Source organism: Notolepis coatsorum, assembly GCF_963971535.1.
Source record: "Notolepis coatsorum genome assembly, chromosome: 12".
Lineage (NCBI taxonomy): Eukaryota > Metazoa > Chordata > Actinopteri > Aulopiformes > Paralepididae > Notolepis > Notolepis coatsorum.
This window is the reverse complement of record NC_140176.1, coordinates 101,778,050-101,798,259: the sequence shown is the minus strand read 5'-3', so window position 1 is coordinate 101,798,259 and position 20,210 is coordinate 101,778,050. Positions and strand designations below refer to the sequence as shown.

At 41.8% G+C, this 20,210-nt stretch overlaps 7 protein-coding genes across 7 annotated transcripts in view; 6 read left to right on the top strand and 1 right to left on the bottom strand.

The window, feature by feature from the left end:
- Positions 1-20,210, top strand: part of LOC311238341 (histone H1-like) — a gene marked incomplete at both ends in the record, with an annotated part of 77,283 nt that overhangs the window by 35,627 nt on the left and 21,446 nt on the right. The window lies entirely within an intron of this gene.
- On the top strand, positions 2,274-2,648 carry LOC311238360 (histone H2B-like; the record flags this gene model as incomplete). Its single annotated transcript, XM_084326393.1, has 1 exon — positions 2,274-2,648. One exon carries the CDS (start codon positions 2,274-2,276, stop codon positions 2,646-2,648), a length of 375 nt encoding a protein of 124 aa, XP_084182519.1.
- On the bottom strand, positions 4,933-5,343 carry LOC311238348 (histone H3.2; the record flags this gene model as incomplete). Its single annotated transcript, XM_084326381.1, has 1 exon — positions 4,933-5,343. The coding sequence occupies one exon, from the start codon at positions 5,341-5,343 to the stop codon at positions 4,933-4,935; it is 411 nt and encodes a 136-aa protein (XP_084182507.1).
- Positions 5,677-6,060, top strand: LOC311238567 (histone H2A; the record flags this gene model as incomplete). The annotated part of the gene is made up of 1 exon (XM_084326666.1): positions 5,677-6,060. One exon carries the CDS (start codon positions 5,677-5,679, stop codon positions 6,058-6,060), a length of 384 nt encoding a protein of 127 aa, XP_084182792.1.
- On the top strand, positions 7,587-7,964 carry LOC311238356 (histone H2B 1/2-like; the record flags this gene model as incomplete). The annotated part of the gene is made up of 1 exon (XM_084326389.1): positions 7,587-7,964. The coding sequence occupies one exon, from the start codon at positions 7,587-7,589 to the stop codon at positions 7,962-7,964; it is 378 nt and encodes a 125-aa protein (XP_084182515.1).
- On the top strand, positions 14,150-14,461 carry LOC311238364 (histone H4; the record flags this gene model as incomplete). Its single annotated transcript, XM_084326397.1, has 1 exon — positions 14,150-14,461. One exon carries the CDS (start codon positions 14,150-14,152, stop codon positions 14,459-14,461), a length of 312 nt encoding a protein of 103 aa, XP_084182523.1.
- On the top strand, positions 17,953-18,606 carry LOC311238565 (histone H1.11R-like; the record flags this gene model as incomplete). The annotated part of the gene is made up of 1 exon (XM_084326664.1): positions 17,953-18,606. One exon carries the CDS (start codon positions 17,953-17,955, stop codon positions 18,604-18,606), a length of 654 nt encoding a protein of 217 aa, XP_084182790.1.

Here is a 20,210-nt window from a genome sequence, read left to right as displayed (position 1 = left end):
GACTTGTGTTAATTAAGCAATATCACAGCTATGGGGAGTAGTTCGGCCCTGCGTCTTGCTGACAGCCCTGTGATATAATAACAGCATGTCACAAAGTGAGCTATTGCTTTTATAAAACGGTTACCAAGTAGCCTAATATGAAAGTAAGATTTACACTTACATTTAATTTGTTTTTATTAATACATAATAATGTTATGGGTCGGTCGTGTCCACAGATTGCTGCGTAAAGGCAACTATGCTAAACGTGTCGGTGCTGGTGCTCCCGTCTACCTGGCAGCTGTGCTCGAGTATCTGACGGCTGAGATCCTGGAGTTGGCTGGAAACGCAGCCCGTGACAACAAGAAGAGTCGTATCATCCCCCGCCATCTGCAGCTTGCCGTGCGTAACGACGAGGAGCTCAACAAACTGCTGGGAGGAGTGACCATCGCTCAGGGTGGTGTGCTGCCCAACATCCAGGCTGTCCTTCTGCCCAAGAAGACCGAGAAGGCTGCCAAGAAGTAAATTATATAGCCTCTTCGACCAACTCCACAAAGGCTCTTTTCAGAGCGACCCAACTAATACAGAGAAAGCAATACTTCTTACAATGAAAAAACTGACTGCATCCTATACTGTGATGTCTACTCGTACAAAATATTGGGGCTCACTCTTGACTATTAGGAGGTAACCTATTGAGGACATGCTTATTATGACAAGTTAAACGTACTGTCCTCTCCACCTACAATTTCCACCTGGGAGCAACTAATCACGAAAATCATCGTGGCGTAGTGGGCAAGGCGCTCGCCACGAATGCGGAGACGCTGGGCTCGCCTGTTCGAGCCCAGCGCTCCACATTGCTTTCAGTTTAGCTGGTCGTTCATACTAATACACATTGGCCGTATTAGGGGGTGGGAAACTGATGGGTGGGGATCGGGCGTTGTGGACAGCGACTCCTACAGGTCGGTTGGTGCGCCTGTGCAGTAGAATCAGGAAGTGTCGGGGGCAGCGTGAGCCTCCCACGCGTTACTCCTCGCCACTGAGAGATCGAGCTGCGCAGGTGAAAAGATGCGACTGCTGTTACCTCAAGTACCGGAGGGGACTTGTGCTATGTATGACTTAGTCCACATTGCAGCCGGCTTGTGGGAGGCAAGAAACAGCGTTCGTGACAGGGGAGGGTTGAATTGGATGATACGAAATTGGGATGGGAGAAAAAATAGAAAAATGGGAGAAAAAGTGGATAAAAAAAAAAGAAAATCACCTTACTGAATCATCTTATTCGGAATTCCATATAGAATATTTATGTGGAGAAAAGTTTTGCTTTACCATATAATTGCCTTGTTTGACTTGTTTGTCTTATTACTGAATGTTATAAAGAAGTCACAACGGAACAGTAATATCATGCTTTTCAGCAGTGTTTTACCGACTACCACTGCACACAAATTAGGCATTTTCTTTTGAAAGTGGTTACCAACGGTTACAGGCAGCCATACTGGAAGAAACAGAACAACACAAACATTACAGTTTGTGTTTAGCCTATAGGTCAGATATAAAGGCCTCTATTGTTAGGGCTCAACTCATTGTGAAGTAAAGTATCTTAGAATGTGGTGCAGTAGGCTGCCAGCTACATTTTTGATACATTCAGAAGAAATAGCTCAAGGAATGAAACATACTATGTTGTCAGAGTCATACTTGTATTATTATCTTGTACCACAGTGAGGTACCGATACATGTAGCTCATGGTGAGACCATGCCGGTCTGTGTCATCTGTTTATGATCAGTAATAACCCAAACAAGAGGAAACCTGCTCATGGAGACGACTCAGCACCATCAGAAAACATCTCTCACCTTATAAATGTATACTGGCATTTCCATGATTAAAAGTTATGCCAAATACATGTAAAAAGGATTATGCAACTGTATGTACAGACAGATGTGTATGAAGGTGTGTGTGTATATATATATATATATATATATTGTAAGTCAAAGCAGTGACAGATGTCACCAAGAGAGCTATCAAGGTGCACAAAATCATTGTCTTGGAAAAATGCAGTTTCATGTCGATTATTGCTTGGCTTAATATCAAGTGTGGCTATGGAGTTTTGCTAAGAGAATATATAGTTGGGTTATTATGGTTTTGCGCGCAAATAGTTTCCTGTGCGCGGGAAATGTGCGACAAAGCCTCTCAACCAATCGTATACAAGAAGCCACGCAGCTGTATTTGCACAATTTGACCTATAAAGAGGCAGCAGTGCGCTTCTGTTTCCACATTCGTTGCTGTTTAGTCCCGACTGATCATTATGCCTGAGCCAGCCAAGCCAGCGCCCAAGAAGGGCTCCAAGAAAGCCGTCACCAAGACAACCGCCAAGGGAGGCAAGAAGCGCAGAAAGTCCAGGAAGGAGAGTTATGCCATTTATATTTACAAGGTGCTGAAGCAGGTCCATCCTGACACAGGCGTTTCCTCCAAGGCCATGGGGATCATGAACTCCTTCGTTAACGACATCTTTGAGCGCATCGCCGGAGAAGCCTCTAAACTGGCTCTCTACAACAAGCGTAGGACCATCACCTCCAGGGAGATTCAGACCGCCGTCCGCCTGCTGCTCCCCGGTGAACTGGCCAAGCACGCAGTGTCCGAGGGAACCAAGGCTGTGACCAAGTACACCAGCTCCAAGTAAACTTCCCTGTCCATCTAACCCGTATTCACCCAAAGGCTCTTTTCAGAGCCACCCACTTTGTTTTGAGAGAGTTATCCCAATGACCAGTCAAGGTCAGGTGACTGAATAAACATATCCCTATGTATAAGTTGTTCTGTTTTTCCTGGACCATGTCTAGGATGCTGCCTGTCATATTGGGTTTCACCGCCAGATGGAGTAAGTGCTCTACTAGGTGGAACAAGAGCCTCTAATAGATTTTCAGATTGGAGAAGTTTGAATTCAGGATTTAACTGATTTTGGAAGGGAAATTGAGTTTGTTAGGTTAAAGGTCACGGTTGAGTTTGAGGATTAGAGTTAAAGAAGGTTTGAGGGCATCTAGTTGGCTCCACATGCAGCTGTTTGCTATGGGCCTTTAATAGCATCTATAACTTCTGGTTACACACACTCTTGGAGAGTTAACAGTAACAACCAAAAGTTACAAAGAGTGACCATCGCACACACAATAAATACATATATGTCAAACCTGATGTATGATAAACTGGTATGTCAGTCAGACTGGTACATTTAGAATGAATAGTTGCATGTTTAATTTGTTAAATTCATATTGAAATGCATTTTTACTTAACTTTACAGCATTATTAAAAACGTGATAGGATGTTAGGAGTCATCAGCAGCCCTCATAATTATGTATATATTATCTGTTAGGATCTCTGTTTAACAGTACTGTATATTTGCATATTTTGTATGTCATAAATTTAACTACTGTGTATCTATGTCATGATACATATCAGTATGTTGTGTATGTCATAAATGTCATGAATTGAAAATGGGGGACCCTGATGTAAACAAGACAAAAGTCTTTCTCTGGTCTGCATCCCTTAACAATTGTGTGTATTGAGCCGTGCTGTATTGTACCCATTCTGCAATCTGTTAAATAAAGTTTTCATTCATTCATTGATTCATTCATTGATTCAGTCTCAGAATGGATTTGGTAGAGAGAAAAAAAATTGTCATTCTTATGTTGTGGCATTTTACAAGTAATCTGTGGCATCACTGATTGTAATGAACCAAAGGAGAATATCAATTCTATTTTTTTTATGTCATCTTTGACGGTGAATAACACCATGCTAAAAAATACCCATTCTGCAATCTGTTAATAACGTTTTCAATCAATCACTCTCTACAACCGCACAGATGTACTTCGAGATACTTCCGTACTTTCTGCCAATCAGTGCGCATCCTGTGGCTGGCAGGCGCGTCCTGTGGCTGGCTGAAGTTACCAGTGAGCGGATTCTCCGGGGATGCAGCTGGACCCTATTGGAGTGCATCTTAACTCTGAGTTATAATGTATGATTGGATATGGGTGCATGGTCATGGGTTACTTTTGAGCTGTTGTTGATTGTTGCAACATTGAGTTGAAAACCAGTTTGTCATCTTGAATTATAAATACCAATAAAGAATGTCCTATTGTCTCAGTGTATGAACCTGTGCGGTTACATTGTTGCTCCTAAAGTAAAATATGGGCAAAATAGCAAAGTTCATATGACATAAATTAAGCACCTCGTACAGATGGGAATGTATTGACTCCGAGAGCTAATTCCTCCCAGTATATCTGCCAGTGAGAGAAAATCCTTGTTAATTACAGCACCATGAAATATAAATGAAAATATAGCAATACGTCGCCTTATGGACTGCTACCTTATTTCATTGAGCTGTAATTAACACACAAGACACAGATGACCATATTCAAACTACTTTACTCGACTGTAAAACTTTGAATTTCCCTATCGAGGTCAATGTGATGTGTTGCATCATGAGGGTCAGCCCTATGGTCCCACAGCCCCAGATTTTCTTTTCACTCAAAATGTAGGGCCTATGTTCCCACATTTCTAAGCTGCTTCTCAAAATGAGGCAGCATGTTCCCGGACGAACCTACTACGAGGACAACCTTGTTGCCCATATCCAGTTAATTACATTGTATATTGTTTACACTGCCTTTTTATTAAATGTTAACTTCTCCACTGTAATATAATTCTGTGACCTGTATGTATTATAATACATGCACCTCCTGCTATGATAACTAATATCCCCAAAGGGATCAATAAATGTTATATGGCAATTTGCAGTCTGTTCCGCTTTAGCCAACAGGAAATGCTAGTCTAAATATTTGTATTATCAGAATTGTGATGATTTGAGTAAAACTGGCATATTGAAATAATGAGTTAATGGAATGTACTTTTCATGATAACGGTGTTGGCTCTTAAAAGAGCCTTTGGGTTATGAATGTAGGAAAACAAAAGCCGATCTAAGCGCGCTCTCCACGGATGCGGCGGGCCAGCTGGATGTCTTTGGGCATGATGGTCACCCTCTTGGCGTGGATGGCGCACAGGTTGGTGTCCTCAAACAGACCGACCAGGTAAGCCTCACTGGCCTCCTGAAGAGCCATGACAGCAGAGCTCTGGAAGCGCAGGTCGGTCTTGAAGTCCTGGGCGATTTCTCTGACCAGGCGCTGGAAAGGCAGCTTGCGGATCAACAACTCGGTGGACTTCTGGTAACGACGGATCTCTCTCAGCGCCACGGTACCGGGCCTGTAACGATGAGGTTTCTTCACGCCGCCGGTAGCGGGTGCGCTCTTACGGGCAGCCTTGGTGGCGAGCTGCTTCCTTGGGGCTTTGCCACCGGTGGACTTACGTGCGGTCTGCTTAGTTCTGGCCATTATGAGAAACTATGTTTTAGTCTTCACTTCAACAATAATAATACGCTGCTGTGTAGAAACTCTGGCCTTATATTACTAACGCGGAGGCGCAGTAGTTTCTGATTGGTCTCCTCTCTGTGAGGTCGTTACTCCGCCTACACCTCACAGGGTTATTGGAGGACTTCACGGAGATACAACTGGGAACGAGGTTATTGGAGGACTGGTCTTTTGGAAAAACCGCCAACAAAACGTCTTTCCTGATTGGGTGAGAAAACACAAGCCTGAAGATAAAAGGCGCCTCTCCAACTCGCTGCATTCATTTTCAAATTAGTTTAACTAAAGACAACTATAAACATGTCTGGAAGAGGCAAGACCGGAGGAAAGGCCAGAGCTAAGGCCAAGACTCGCTCCTCTCGTGCCGGGCTTCAGTTCCCCGTGGGTCGTGTCCACAGACTGCTGCGTAAAGGCAACTATGCTCATCGTGTTGGAGCCGGTGCCCCGGTTTATTTGGCCGCTGTGCTGGAATATCTGACCGCTGAGATCTTAGAGTTGGCTGGAAACGCTGCCCGTGACAACAAGAAGAGTCGTATCATCCCCCGCCATCTGCAGCTGGCCGTGCGTAACGACGAGGAGCTCAACAAACTTCTGGGAGGAGTGACCATCGCTCAGGGTGGTGTGCTGCCCAACATCCAGGCTGTCCTTCTGCCCAAGAAGACAGAGAAGGCTGCCAAGAAGTAAATTATTTAGCCTCTTCGACAAACCCCACAAAGGCTCTTTTCAGAGCCACCCACATATTACCGAGAAGGCAATGACTCTGCATCCTATACTGTAATTTGTCATTATTGTAGAAGCTAAGCTTTTCTACACAATTATTCTTTATGAAACTAGAATAACGTCACTAAGACTAATCCGTATAGACGGTCATTTGACAGTCATACTAGTTCAGTCAGTTCATCCCTAAAACAGAATGACAGGTGTCGAGAGGACGGTGCATTTAACGCATAGGCATTGTTATACATTTCCTCAGGTTTAAATCCATTGTCGTTATACAGTACAAAGAAAATAAGTTGGCGTCTAAACAGTACAAATGTAACAGTAAAGTGCAATAGGAATCGATAAAGTGATTAAACTGGAGTATATCAGATGTATATGTGTTACAGGTATACTATAAAGACACTATGTATTAAGTCATACTGACGAGTGGTATAACTTTTCAGAGTATAGGTAAGGGTTATGGTACACACATAACTGACTAGAAGTTTGCCCAATTTGAAGTACTTCATGTATAAGAATGACTCACTCATATATAATTATAATGAAACAGATTAACTACCCCATAGCCAAACACACGTCCTATGATATGATTTCCAACAGACATGTGCAAATAATATTCATTATTTGATCATAATGAGCTCTGTATATTTCTGTACAATTTACAACCTTGTATGTTAAATACATTATTACAATAATAACAGTAACCTTTTATAACGTTATTGTTACAGGTATACTATAAAGACACTATGTATTAAGTCATACTGACGAGTGGTATAACTTTTCAGAGTATAGGTAAGGGTTATGGTACACACATAACTGACTAGAAGTTTGCCCAATTTGAAGTACTTCATGTATAAGAATGACTCACTTTCTCCATTGGTATTGCCCCAAACTACAGCTATGAAATTCTAACAGAACTACAGAACAGGAATGGAGTTCTGGACTAAATCAGTCATTCAAAAGAATGCAGCAATGCTGCCTGAAGCTGTTTTTCTAGATATAAGGTTGATATTGAAACTAGCTGTAGTTTTTGTATAATTTTTTTGGAATTCCATATAGAATATTTATGTGGAGAAGAGTTTTGCTTCTACCATAATTGCCTTGTTTGGCTCCTTATATCCTGTTTATTTTTTGGGGGGGGGGTGTATGTCCTGGTTCCACATGGAATTAAGAAACTATTTCAATAAGAAGTACTTTAAATTGAGGACTTTTAACAGAGTACTATTCTATTAGTGGTTTGTACTTTTGCTCAATACTTTTCACAGCACTGCCAAATAATAAACCAAAATATTGTCAATGTGTACACTTTCTTATAATTTCCTTTTTAACCATGCTGAGAGAAATGCATGTTCTATTAGCTTTACACACGTGCACCACGCCCGACCAATCGTATCGTAGAAGCCACGCAGCACTATTTGCATCAACCTCCTATAAATAAGGCAGGAAACCATAAGCGACCGTCACCATTCGATTCTGATAAGCCGTCGAACATGCCTGAACCAGCCGCCAAGCCAGCGCCCAAGAAGGGCTCCAAGAAAGCCGTCACCAAGACCGCTGCCAAGGGAGGTAAGAAGCGCAGAAAGTCCAGGAAGGAGAGTTATGCCATCTACATTTACAAAGTCCTGAAGCAGGTTCATCCCGACACCAGCGTTTCCTCCAAGGCCATGGGGATCATGAACTCCTTCGTTAACGACATCTTCGAGCGCATCGCTGGAGAAGCCTCGCGCCTGGCTCTCTACAACAAGCGTCGCACCATCACCTCCAGGGAGATCCAGACCGCTGTGCGTCTGCTGCTGCCCGGTGAGCTGGCGAAGCACGCTGTGTCTGAGGGAACCAAGGCTGTGACCAAGTACACTAGCTCCAAGTAAACTACCCTGTTCACTGAAGATTAACCCAAAGGCTCTTTTAAGAGCTACCCACTCTGTCCTGAGTGGGCAATCAGAAGTCTAAAATCTGACTTCATAAGTAACCCTCAGCAATACTGATCTTCTCTGGTCCCTTCTCCCTCCATGTTTAGCAGGATACACAGCCTCCACATCTGGCTGAAAGGTTACTCTGCTCATCAGGCATCCCCTGTGGTTTGGACTTCAACACATTCACTGATACACCACACCATGCTCAATAGTTGCTTTTATGTTTCACAAGGTGCTCTGAATCTGCCCTTAATAACCATTAATAACATGGTATAGTCCATTTTAAAACCATGATATCAATGGTACAGTATAGTGTTGGGTCTTTATTCCTCTTTTACTTACTTTTTATTTTACTGCTTGAAGCACATTCTCAGGGGCTCGTAAAGAACCAAGCATTTCACTGTAATGTACATGCACTTTATACATGGCAAATAAAAGCAAACTTGAAACTTGAACTACTTGTACTAGGCACTGTGAATCTAAATGGCGCTATTTCAGCACCATGGACAGTACCAGACCACACTGACCAACCATTTTGGAAACCAGGAAAGCAATTGCAGACCAACCAAAATGGACCCCAGACAAGAATCTGGGGCAAACTAATGGGATAGATAAATTGAATAAGTGCAACCATGTGAACCCAGCTGCCACGAGGAACTCATGAACCAGACATGTCTTAGAATTTACACCCCTGTAAATGTCCTAACCCAACCCTCTCCAATGTACAGTAATTTACCTAGTATGGTTTTGTCAATATTCCAATGTACAGTTTTGCTTGTTTGTAGTGTTCCCCCAACCCCCTCCAATGTAAATTACCTAGTATGGTTGTCAATATCCCAATGTACAGTTTTGCTTGTACAGTTGTACAGTGGTCCCCCCCCAACCCCTCCCTACCCAACCCCCCCCCCACACAACCCCACCCAACCCCCTCCAATGTACAGTTTTTACGTCAAATGTATATACTCCCTTTTCTGGACTCTTTTTGTATCACAAACAGTACTGTATTGGCAAATCTGGTATGTCATAAATGTATAGATGTAGCAGTACTGTCTATCTGTATGTCATGTATGTCATATGTCCTGATGAACTGAAAATGGGGGACCCTGATGTAAGTAAGTAAGTAAGTAAGTAAGTAAGTAAGTATTTATAAAGCACCTTTCATACATGTCATGTAGCTCAAAGTGCTGTACACAATTATAGGCATATATAACGATAAAAGCAATAAAGTCATAGTGATCAGTTAAGATCAAAATAAAAAAAAATAATAATAATAATAGTAACGTAAAAATGAAAATAACGTAAAAACAGTCATTTGCTTACCAGTTTGGGAGAACAGGTCCGCACAAACATTTCCGCTCAGTGGCAACCGGAAGTGCACTAAACCAATGCACTTGTATGGTAGCAATGTTTAGCTCTTATAACGCTAGTGTAGTTACGTTTTTATCAGTGGTCATAGTTGGGTCCATAGTGCTTTACCAAGTCCCATGGATCCATCAGTGGCCGTGTATTGTGGTAGAAAGAAAGAAAAAGAAAAACGTATAAAGAAAACAGTCTAAAGTTTGAAAGTTTGGGAGGTCCGCAAAAACACGCCTTCAGCTCAGAAGCTGAGGCGTGTCAAAAACTTTTGAAAAAACTGGAGGCGTGTCTCCTATTGTACCCATTCCTTCATCTAAAAAGTTTGAAAGTTTGGGAGGTCCGCAAAAACACGCCTTCAGCTCAGAAGCTGAGGCGTGTCAAAAACTTTTGAAAAACTGGAGGCGTGTCTCCTATTGTACCCATTCCTTCATCTAAAAAGTTTGAAAGTTTGGGAGGTCCGCAAAAACACGCCTTCAGCTCAGAAGCTGAGGCGTGTCAAAAACTTTTGAAAAACTGGAGGTGTGTCTCCTATTGTACCCATTCCTTCATCTAAAAAGTTTGAAAGTTTGGGAGGTCCGCAAAAACACGCCTTCAGCTCAGAAGCTGAGGCGTGTCAAAAACTTTTGAAAAACTGGAGGCGTGTCTCCTATGTACCCGTTCCTTCATCTAAAAAGTTGGGTCCACAAGGCTTATCCTAGCCTCATGGATCCATCAGGTTTTTCCAAGCCATAACTATTTGTAAGCTAGACTGTATAGGTACGTTTTTAATTTTCCTTTAAAAATGTGTATAGAGCTGGCGTTTCTGATGTGTGTTGGTAGTGTGTTCCATAGTTTTGGGGCATAGTTGGCAAATGCCATACTTCCTATCCTTTTTTGGTTTCTGGGCGTGTCTAGTAAACCTGTAGTGGATGACCGTAGCGTTCTTGAGGGCAGATAACTAACTAGGGAATTTGCTATGTATTTTGGGCCTTGCTCATTAAGAGCTTTATATGTTAGGAAAAGGACCTTAAAATCAATTCTATGAGTTATTGGAAGCCAGTGCAGAGTGGCCAGGACTGGAGTGATATGTTCTCTTCTCCTTGTATGAGTTAGTAATCGAGCTGCAGAGTTTTGGATAAGCTGAAGCTTCCCAATGGTTGCTTTGGGAAGACCAGTGAACAGTGCATTACAATAGTCAAGCCGACTTGATACAAAAGCATGAATAAGTTTCTCTGCATCCTTTTTATTTACGAAAGGTCTTACTTTCGCTATGTTTCTTAGGTGGAAGAATGACGTTTTCATGGCCTTATTTATATGAGATTTAAAGGTCAGGTCTGAGTCCAAGATGACACCTAGGCTTGTAACCTCAGTCTTTACATAGGATGACAGACTCCCCAGGTTTTTACAAAGCACTTCCCTTTTCGCTTTTGGGCCGATCAATAGGATTTCGGTCTTGCTTTCGTTTAATTTTAGGAAGTTATTGTTCATCCACTTGTTTATTGCTAACAGACAATTTGTAATGGACTGTATGGCTGTAGTGTTATTTGGTTCTGCGGAGATATATAGTTGTGTATCATCAGCATAACTATGGAAGCATACATTGTGGTCTCGAATGATGTCCCCGAGGGGCAGCATATATAGTGAGAAGAGTAATGGACCAAGGCAGCTTCCTTGTGCGACTCCAAAATTGCTGTCATATTCCTCGGATACATTATCTCCAAGCTTAACATAGAACCTTCTCCCCTTAATGTATGTTATGAGCCAATTTAGTACATGATCGGAAAAGCCAACCAGTCTTTCAAGACGACTGATCAAGATATTATGGTCAATCGTATCGAACGCTGCACTAAGGTCCAATAGGACAAGAATTGAGACTTTGCCAGCATCGGAGTTTAGCCTGAGGTCGCTAACTATTTTGGTAAGGGCAGTTTCAGTGCTGTGATTTGTTCTGAAGCCTGATTGTAGTTCCTCCATGATGTTATTATCTTTGAGAAAGGAGTTTATTTGTACTGAGACTATCTTTTCTAATATCTTGCTGATAAATGGAAGGTTCGATATTGGCCTATAGCTTTTTAGTTCGTTTACATCTAAGTTTGTTTTCTTTAGTAGTGGTTTTACTACAGCCGTTTTAAATGCATCTGGAAAAGTGCCTGTTTGAAGAGACATATTTATGATTTCAAGGACATGATTTGAGACACTATCAAACACCCGTTTGAGAAATGTTGTTGGTATAGGATCGAGGCAGGAGGTGGCGGAATTACACTCAGAGACAATCTTACAGAGGTCAGGTAATGTAATACATGTGAATTCCCCCATTGTTATCTCAGGTGGGTTTTCACTCACAGCCAGATCTATATCAGCGGTAATGCTTGCTCTAATCAATGATATTTTTTCATTAAAGAAAACTGCGAACTCTTCACATTTTGTGGCGGATTGCTGCGGTATATGGGGGGGTGGTATGTTAATCAGCCGGTCAATGGTGGAAAAAAGTACCCTGGAGTTACCCATATTTTCTGAGATCATTTTGGAAAAATATTCCTTTCTCGCAAGTTGTATTGCTTTATTGTATGCGCCCATGGCGTCTTTGTATAAATTAAAGTGAGCTGTGAGTTTGAGTTTCCTCCATTTTCGCTCGGCTATCCTACATTTTCTCTTGTTATCTTTAACATTGGTTTTATTTAGCCATGGAGAGATTCTATCAGTTTTTACCTTTTTAACCTTTAGAGATGCAACAGTATCTAACACTGTTGACAAGGTGCTGTGGAAGTTTTGCACTTTCTGATTTATGGAGGATTCACTGCATTGGTCATATGATTTCATCATACTAGAGAATTTTGCTTCAGCTCTAGCGTCCAGAAGCCTTCTGTGAACTATGAATTCGCTTCTGGTCTTATGTAATATTAGGCTTGTACCATAGAACACACAATAATGGTCAGAAATTGGAATTTGTTTTACTGATACATTCTCAATGTTTAGCCCTGTTGTTATTAGTAGGTCCAGAGTGTTGCCATGTTGGTGGGTGGCCTCGTGAACATGTTGCATCAGTCCAAAACTGTCCAGTAGGTTCAGAAACTCACAACCCCTGGGGTCATCCTTTTTGTTGATATGAATGTTTAGATCTCCATTAAGAATGATTCTATCATACCTGGTAATGCAGATCGATATGAGTTCTGAAAATTCCTGTATGAAGAGTGGCGAGTACCTTGGTGGTCGATACAATGTCACACATATTACTGGCATTTCTGTTTTCAATACAATAGCAAGGTATTCAAATGATAAAAATGTTCCCAGGTCAATATCATTGCACACAAATTGAGTGGAGATGATTGCTGCTATTCCGCCTCCCCTCCCACTCTGTCTGTTTGATTGATAGAATTTAAAATTGGAAGGGCAGGTCTCAATCAGTGTTGCTACTCCAGTGATATTGTCTAACCATGTCTCTACTAAAAACATACAATGTACACCATGTTTTACTATGAGTTCATTTATCAGAAATGATTTTTGTTTCAGCGCTCTAATGTTGAACAGTGCTAGTTTTAGCTGTACGGGTTCTGTAGTGGGGTGTGAGATAGTCTGTGGTTGAACACTGATATTGATAAGGTTAGATTTACATATGGGACGTGATAATGAGTAATTGATTAGTCTTTTGGTGATCAGAATCGGGATGACACTCAACGTGTTTTTTTGTAGTTTAGGCTGCTTCTGTATATAGTCTACAGAGCTAGATATGGTTGGTTGTCAGGCCAGTGATGCTATACTTTGTATGACGTTATGTATTAGCACATTTACCCCTGATATGTTTGGATGGATGCCATCGGGTCTGTAATGGTCTTTCCTGGACCAGAGCAGATCAAAGTTATTTATATAGCAAAGTCCTATAGTAGTACAGTGGGTCTGTAGCCATTTGTGCAACCAGAACAGACGGCTAAATCGCTCAGATCCACGACCTATGGATGGAATGGGGCCAGACACAATGCATATTTTACCCAGGCTTTCAATAGTGAGTATTAGTGATTCAAAGTCAGATTGGAGTTTAACGGATTGTCTAGCCATTACGTCATTTGCTCCGATATGAATGATAACGGTGTGGGCGGACGGATATCTCTCGATGATTTCGGGAGTACACTCAAGTAAGTCAGTAACTTTTAAACCGGAAAAACAATACGTAATGCCGTGTGGTATTTGCAAAAACCTGGTGATGGAATCTCCGATGAGTAGGATCTCTGGCTGTTCCTGGATGCATTCCCCGTCGTAGATGGCCAGGTTTCTATGGTGAAAAGCCGCAGGAGTAGCGTCTGCATTGTTGGCAGGGTTTGATGGTTGGTCGAGCAGCAGCGCCGTGTGGAGGGGCTCGTTCACAGCGGCATTTCCATCGATGACACTCGCCGTTTGAATGCTCATACTGGTATGGGCTGCAGAGCACCGCAGACGAGGACGTTTAAACTTTGGGGAGTCGGACCCATCGCGTGAGTCTGGGGAGTTTGGCGATGTAAACAAGACGGAAGTCTTTCTCTGGTCTGCATCCCCTTAACAATTGTGTGTATTGAGCTGTACTGTATTGTACCCATTCTGCAATCTATTAATAAAGTTATCAATCAATCAATCAATCAATCACGTGACACCAGTTCTATGGTCAAAAGTGTGTGAGAGGGAGGGTTATTATGGGCTGCAGCTTTTGGCCACGCCCAGCATGACGCGGTATCTCAGTCTTCTTTTACGTCCTCAGAGAGTATTTATATTCAGAGGGCTTTGCCTTTGCTCGTCATTACTTTTTTTCATTTGTTTTGAACTCATCCTAGAAGAAAATGTCTGGTCGTGGAAAGGGAGGAAAGGGACTCGGAAAAGGAGGCGCCAAGCGTCACCGTAAAGTTCTCCGTGACAACATCCAGGGAATCACCAAACCCGCGATCCGTCGCCTGGCGCGCCGCGGAGGAGTGAAGCGCATCTCCGGTCTGATCTACGAGGAGACTCGTGGTGTGCTGAAGGTCTTCCTGGAGAACGTGATCCGTGATGCCGTCACCTACACCGAACACGCCAAGAGGAAGACCGTCACAGCCATGGATGTGGTCTATGCTCTGAAGAGACAGGGACGCACTCTGTACGGCTTTGGCGGCTAATCGTATATTCAATCCAAACTATCCCAAGACCCAAAGGCTCTTTTCAGAGCCACACACATCTTACTAGAATTGAGTCGATTCCATGTTGCGTCTCAGAATAACATTCATCCTTAGCTGCTAGATATGTACGCCTCCTAGTCGCTTTGGACAATTCTATATTGTGCAGTATATATATTATGACTTGTACAGGACGTGAAAATTGCATACAGGTCATTAAAAATGTCTTAAGCCTGAGAAGAGAAGTAGCCTAGCTATGAGGGGTGGCTATTTGATCTGAACATATCTATAGATGCATTTAAGATACTAGCTCTTTTGACACTGGTCTGAGCAATACTGTAAATGGACACTACTGAACTGGATCTCAAATTCAAGTTAAAGTTATTTTTGTCAAATACACCACAATACAGGGGCATTGCAGCTAATGACATAATTGTGTTTCCAGCTCAGACCCAACAATGCATAAAAGAATGGTAACAATGGGTAAGATAACATAAAATCAGATTAAATAAAATAGTAAATTATTTACAGAAAGTGTCTTACATATAAGTGTATGTGCATAGTGCGTGTGTTCAATTAGTTTTTAAAAGGTGTGTCTGTTCAAGGATCTCATTAGAGGCCACGGGACTTTAGAAGCCTTCCTATGTGTTTATGTAAATTAATGAAGGTATTGATTCGACGGCAGGTCTATTTGCGACCTTGTAGTAATATACTGTATTATAGTCTTCTATCTAGTCAGATTTTACATGAAACACCACAGACGTATGTGGTGGAATTAATGATAAAAGAAAGCAAATATTTGACAGGAAGGTTGTAAACAGGATGGTTAAACAAGTATAACTGCCTTCTGTGATGAGACTGTAGGTGATGTTTAATTCAATGCAATGAGGCAAGGATCACAAATAGAATATCAGAATTGTCACTGCTGTGCAGAATATGCAGTAATAGGAGCTTAATAAATAGAAGATACAGCGTATTTTCAGGGGTGGAAATAATGTATTTGCTGTACACAGCATTCAGTTTTTACACACCTGCAACTCGTCTACCTCTGTACCACTCTGTGTATAACTTTTACATCGCAGCATCCTCAAGTGAAATAGTTAATAAATGAAAACTTTATTTAACAGATTGCAGAATGGGTACAATACAGTACGGCTCAATACATACAATTGTTAAGGGGATGCAGACCAGAGAAAGACGTTTGTCTTGTTTACATCAGGGTCCCCCATTTTCAATTCATAGTGACATTTATGACATTACACAACATACATGACATTTATGGCATAGGGACATACATGACATACAGGTACATAGTACTGTTACATTTGTGAAATATATGATATGCAAATATACAGTACTGTTACCCATAGATCCTGACAGTATATACATATCATGGGGAGGAGACTGTACATTAGGAGGGGGTGGGCGGGTGGGAGATAAATATACATACAGTGGGGAGGAGACTGTAGGAGGGGGTGGGAGAGAGATATACATACGGTGGGGAGATAATATATACGGAGGGGAGGACACTGTCTATTTGGAGGGGGTGGGGGGGGTTTGGCCATTTACGGTGGCCAGTTTAGAATTGCAGCCTCCCGTACAGGGCTGTACACTGCGATGAGATGATTGCAAATTGCGCCCTAATTTTGTCTGTGCGAGTTTAAAATAATATCTGGGGGCAAGCTTGCGAGTGGTGATTTCACTCCTAAATTAATCCATACAAATTGGATACAAAAAATAGTAAAACATTAGCCTACAACCAGGGCTGTACAGTGCGATACAATGTTGCGGTTGTAATTTCATTAGACAGACCAGCGCGGACATTTAATAACATGCAATTTAATTGACACGAGCAATGAGCTATCGTTAGCAGCAGCTAACGATAGCTGCTAACCAAGGTATCCATTAGGGCTAAGCTAACTAGCGATAGCTGCTAACCAAGGTATCCATTAGGGCTAAGCTAACTAGCGATAGCTGCTAACCAAGGTATCCATTAGGGCTAAGCTAACTAACGATAGCTGCTAACCAAGGTATCCATTAGGGCTAAGCTAACTAGCGATAGCTGCTAACCCTGGAAAACGGTCAAAGCGGACTCCACAACACTAGTTCCATTTGTGAGGAAAGGGGGTGGGTTATATTAAAAACGCTTGACACGAACGAACGCTTAAAACGAATCTGCGCCGTTTCGCATCCCAAAAGGGGTGAGTGAGAACACTCCCCCCCCCCCGTGCCCCGGGGCGGTGATTCGATCCCAATACCTGAGTGAGAAAGGCCCCTAAGCCATCCTAGGTAGTCAAAGTGGGCAGGGGTGAGGTGGGTTCTAGGAGTAAGGTCAAGTAGTAGTCTGACCAGTTTGTTTTGTGATATTTGTAATCTTGTTTTTAGCGCCTTTGAGGTGCTTTGGTACCGTGAGGTGCAAGCATAGTCGTAGTACCCTTGAATGAGTGCTCCTGCCAGAGTCTTCAGGGTATTCTTGTTTACCAGAGAGGACAATATAACATGTAGCAGACAGACTACCATACTTCACAACAGTGCAAAATACCCTTTGGAACAACCAACTGAGTCCTATCAATTGGAAACATATTGAAATGTAGTCATAATGTGCATGCGTAATTACGCGCAATGACTGCATTAGCACCGTTGGGATGACTATGGTCACAGCGTGACACGTTTTATTCCCCCTGTTGCGCCAGCTGTTATTATTATGACTCGTATGCTTTATTACTAACTAACTTGTGCCTATTATTACTATTGACATGTAATTGAAACAGATTTTTTTCATTGTTAAGCATTCCGTCTGGGCTTTAATAGGCGAGTCTCTCCCAAAAGGAAAGATACATTGTACCTTCCTTGTGTATTTTTTTTTTAATCTTCATAAAAGTAACTGTAGATTTAATTCATCATGAGCTACATAAAGCCTTCCACAGAAGTGGTAATCTTCCACAGAAGACGAGGTAACACATATCATGCCGACGCCAGCAATGACTGTGTTTACCAGCACTGAGAAAGTACAAGTTTATAACCAAAAGCATGACACCAGATGCCTTGTTTTACTGCCAGTCCATCACCAGGCAGCTCGACTCACCGGGGAACGAGTACTGACTGGATTATAATGACATTTAAACCATTTAAAAAGCAAAATACTGAGACAAGTTGCTGCTCACTGCACCATGTGACGACGGAAAGGAGAGCGTTGGAACGTGTCCAAACTAACCACGGCTCTCCAGATGGTTTTATTCTAATGGAACATGCTTGTGCTAACTGACCCATTAGGTGTTAGATTTCAACTATGTTCCCACGTTTGTATTTTAGCCCGTTTTGGCGAGAAGAAAACACAAGTAGCAGAGCTTTTCAGCTGCAGAGTTGTAGACAGGGTGGGTTGAGTCTGCATGGCTCTCATGTAGTATTTAAGACCAACCCCCTGTCCCAGCTCCACTACCAGTCAGCTCGGACTATTTGTTGCATTTCGTGTTGATCGACGATAGAAGAGAACTATGTCAGAAGTCGCTCCAGCCGCTGCCGCTCCGGCTAAAGTCCCCAGGAAGAAAGCTGCCTCCAAGCCGAAGAAGGCATCCGGTCCCAGCGCCGCAGAACTCGTCCTCGAGGCGGTATCTGCCTCTAAAGAGAGGAGCAGCGTGTCCCTGGCTGCGGTAAAGAAGGCTCTGGCTGCCGGTGGCTACGACGTGAAGAAGAATAATTCACGTGTGAAGACCGCTGTGAAGAGCTTGGTGTTAAAGGGCACTCTTGTCCAGCTCAAGGGTACCGGTGCCTCCGGCTCCTTCAAAATCAACAAGGCTGAAGCCAAGAAGCCCGCCAAAAAAGCAGCTCCGAAAGCTAAGAAAGCGCCAGTGAAGAAACCTGCTGCGGCTAAGAAGGTTGTTGCTAAAAAGCCTGCCGCTAAGAAGTCTCCAAAGAAGGCAAAGAAGCCTGCAGTCGAAGCCAAGAGCCCCAAGAAGGTGGCAGCTAAGAGCCCCAAGAAGGTGGCAGCTAAGAGCCCCAAGAAGGTGGCAGCTAAGAGCCCCAAGAAGGTGGCAGCCAAGAGCCCCAATAAGGCAGTGAAGAAGCCCGCAGCCAAGAAAGCCCCCGCGAAGAAGGCTGCCAAGCCCAAAGCAGCGAAACCCACGAGGACAGCAGGCAAGAGGAAGTGAAGATCTTAAGCTTTACTGTCTAAAACACACAAAAGGCTCTTTTTAGAGCCAACCACTACTATCCCTGAAATGGCACATCCCCTCGTATAAATGCATTGTTTAATAGTGGATACAAGCAAATCTACTAAGTCACATGTTTGTGTCCTGGATAAATTGCAGCAGCACCAGTTAAGTAGAGCTGAGTGTTCAGTTACTGCATCATTTGATTCATATTCTGGAAGATGAGTCGATTCCAGTCCAGAAGAATAAAACATAATTTAGATACACTTAAATCTAAATCGATGTGATTTAACATTGAATGTAATTATGTTCCTGTTATTAATATCAGTCTAGAAGATACTGCTATACATACCAGAACATATTAATTAAGAAGCATTTAACCTAAATACAATCTGATGTATTGTGCACACAATGAATGACACCTTGTTTTATATGGACTGCTGCCTTTATTTGCATTGAGCAGTAATTAACACAAGGATTCAATGTCCCCAATGGTATTCAAACAAATTTACTCCCAATAACTCAAACTAAATGAATGTGTGCAAAACAGTTTTAGGACGTTAGTGAGTTAATGTGCAAAATACCATTCTTCGTTTCCCCTTTAAAGTTCCATCCTTGTTTATACAACAACTACAGCTTGTTTCAATGTCAACGTTATATCTAGAAAAGCATCTTTTAACAGGCAGCATTGCTGCATTATTTTGAATAACTGATTTAGTCCAGAACTATATTGCTGTCCTGTAGTTATGTTAGAATTTCATAGCTGTAGTTTGGACAATAATAATGGAGAAAGTAAAACACATGATCATAATATTAATTATGATATATACTGTACCTCATAATGGGCTAACTTCTAGTCAGTTAAATTACAGTGAAATTAACGCTAATTTTGCTGGGGTACCACCTGGAACCCTCTCAAAGACGCCTGACTGTCTTTTTTTAAGATTAAAATGTATTGTCATCGTACATGGCAAGTACAGTACAACAAAAATAACTTCAGTGCAAATACAAAAGTAAAGTGCAAAATACAATGTATAAGTGATTAAACTGGAGTACGTGTATAAATTAGTATTAGTGCTAATCAGACACATAATACAATTTTGGTTTCAATATCAATCTTCTATCTAGAAAAGCAGGTTTTAACAGGAAGCATGGCTGCATTATTTTTTTAATGACTGTGATTTAGTCCAGAACTCCATTGCTGTCTTGTAGTTCTGTTAGAATTCCATAGCTGTAGTTTGGGGCAATAACAATGGAGACAGAGTCATACTTATATACATAAGGTACTTCATATTGGCTAACTTCTAGTCAGTTAAATGAATAGTTAATATCCTATACTCTAGGATATGTCATCCATACTGTTCAAACTCTGAACTCTGTTTCCTACTGCCTTACACTGTAATCACCAACCACAAACTATATTGTACACATGTAACTCTTGTGTGATAGCATGTACAATAATGCTGCATACACTGCATGCATAGTATATATATCCACTTCTGTCTGAATACACCTGCATATCATCTTTTTATATACCTTTATATATATATATATATATATATATATATATATATATATATATATATATATATATATATATATAT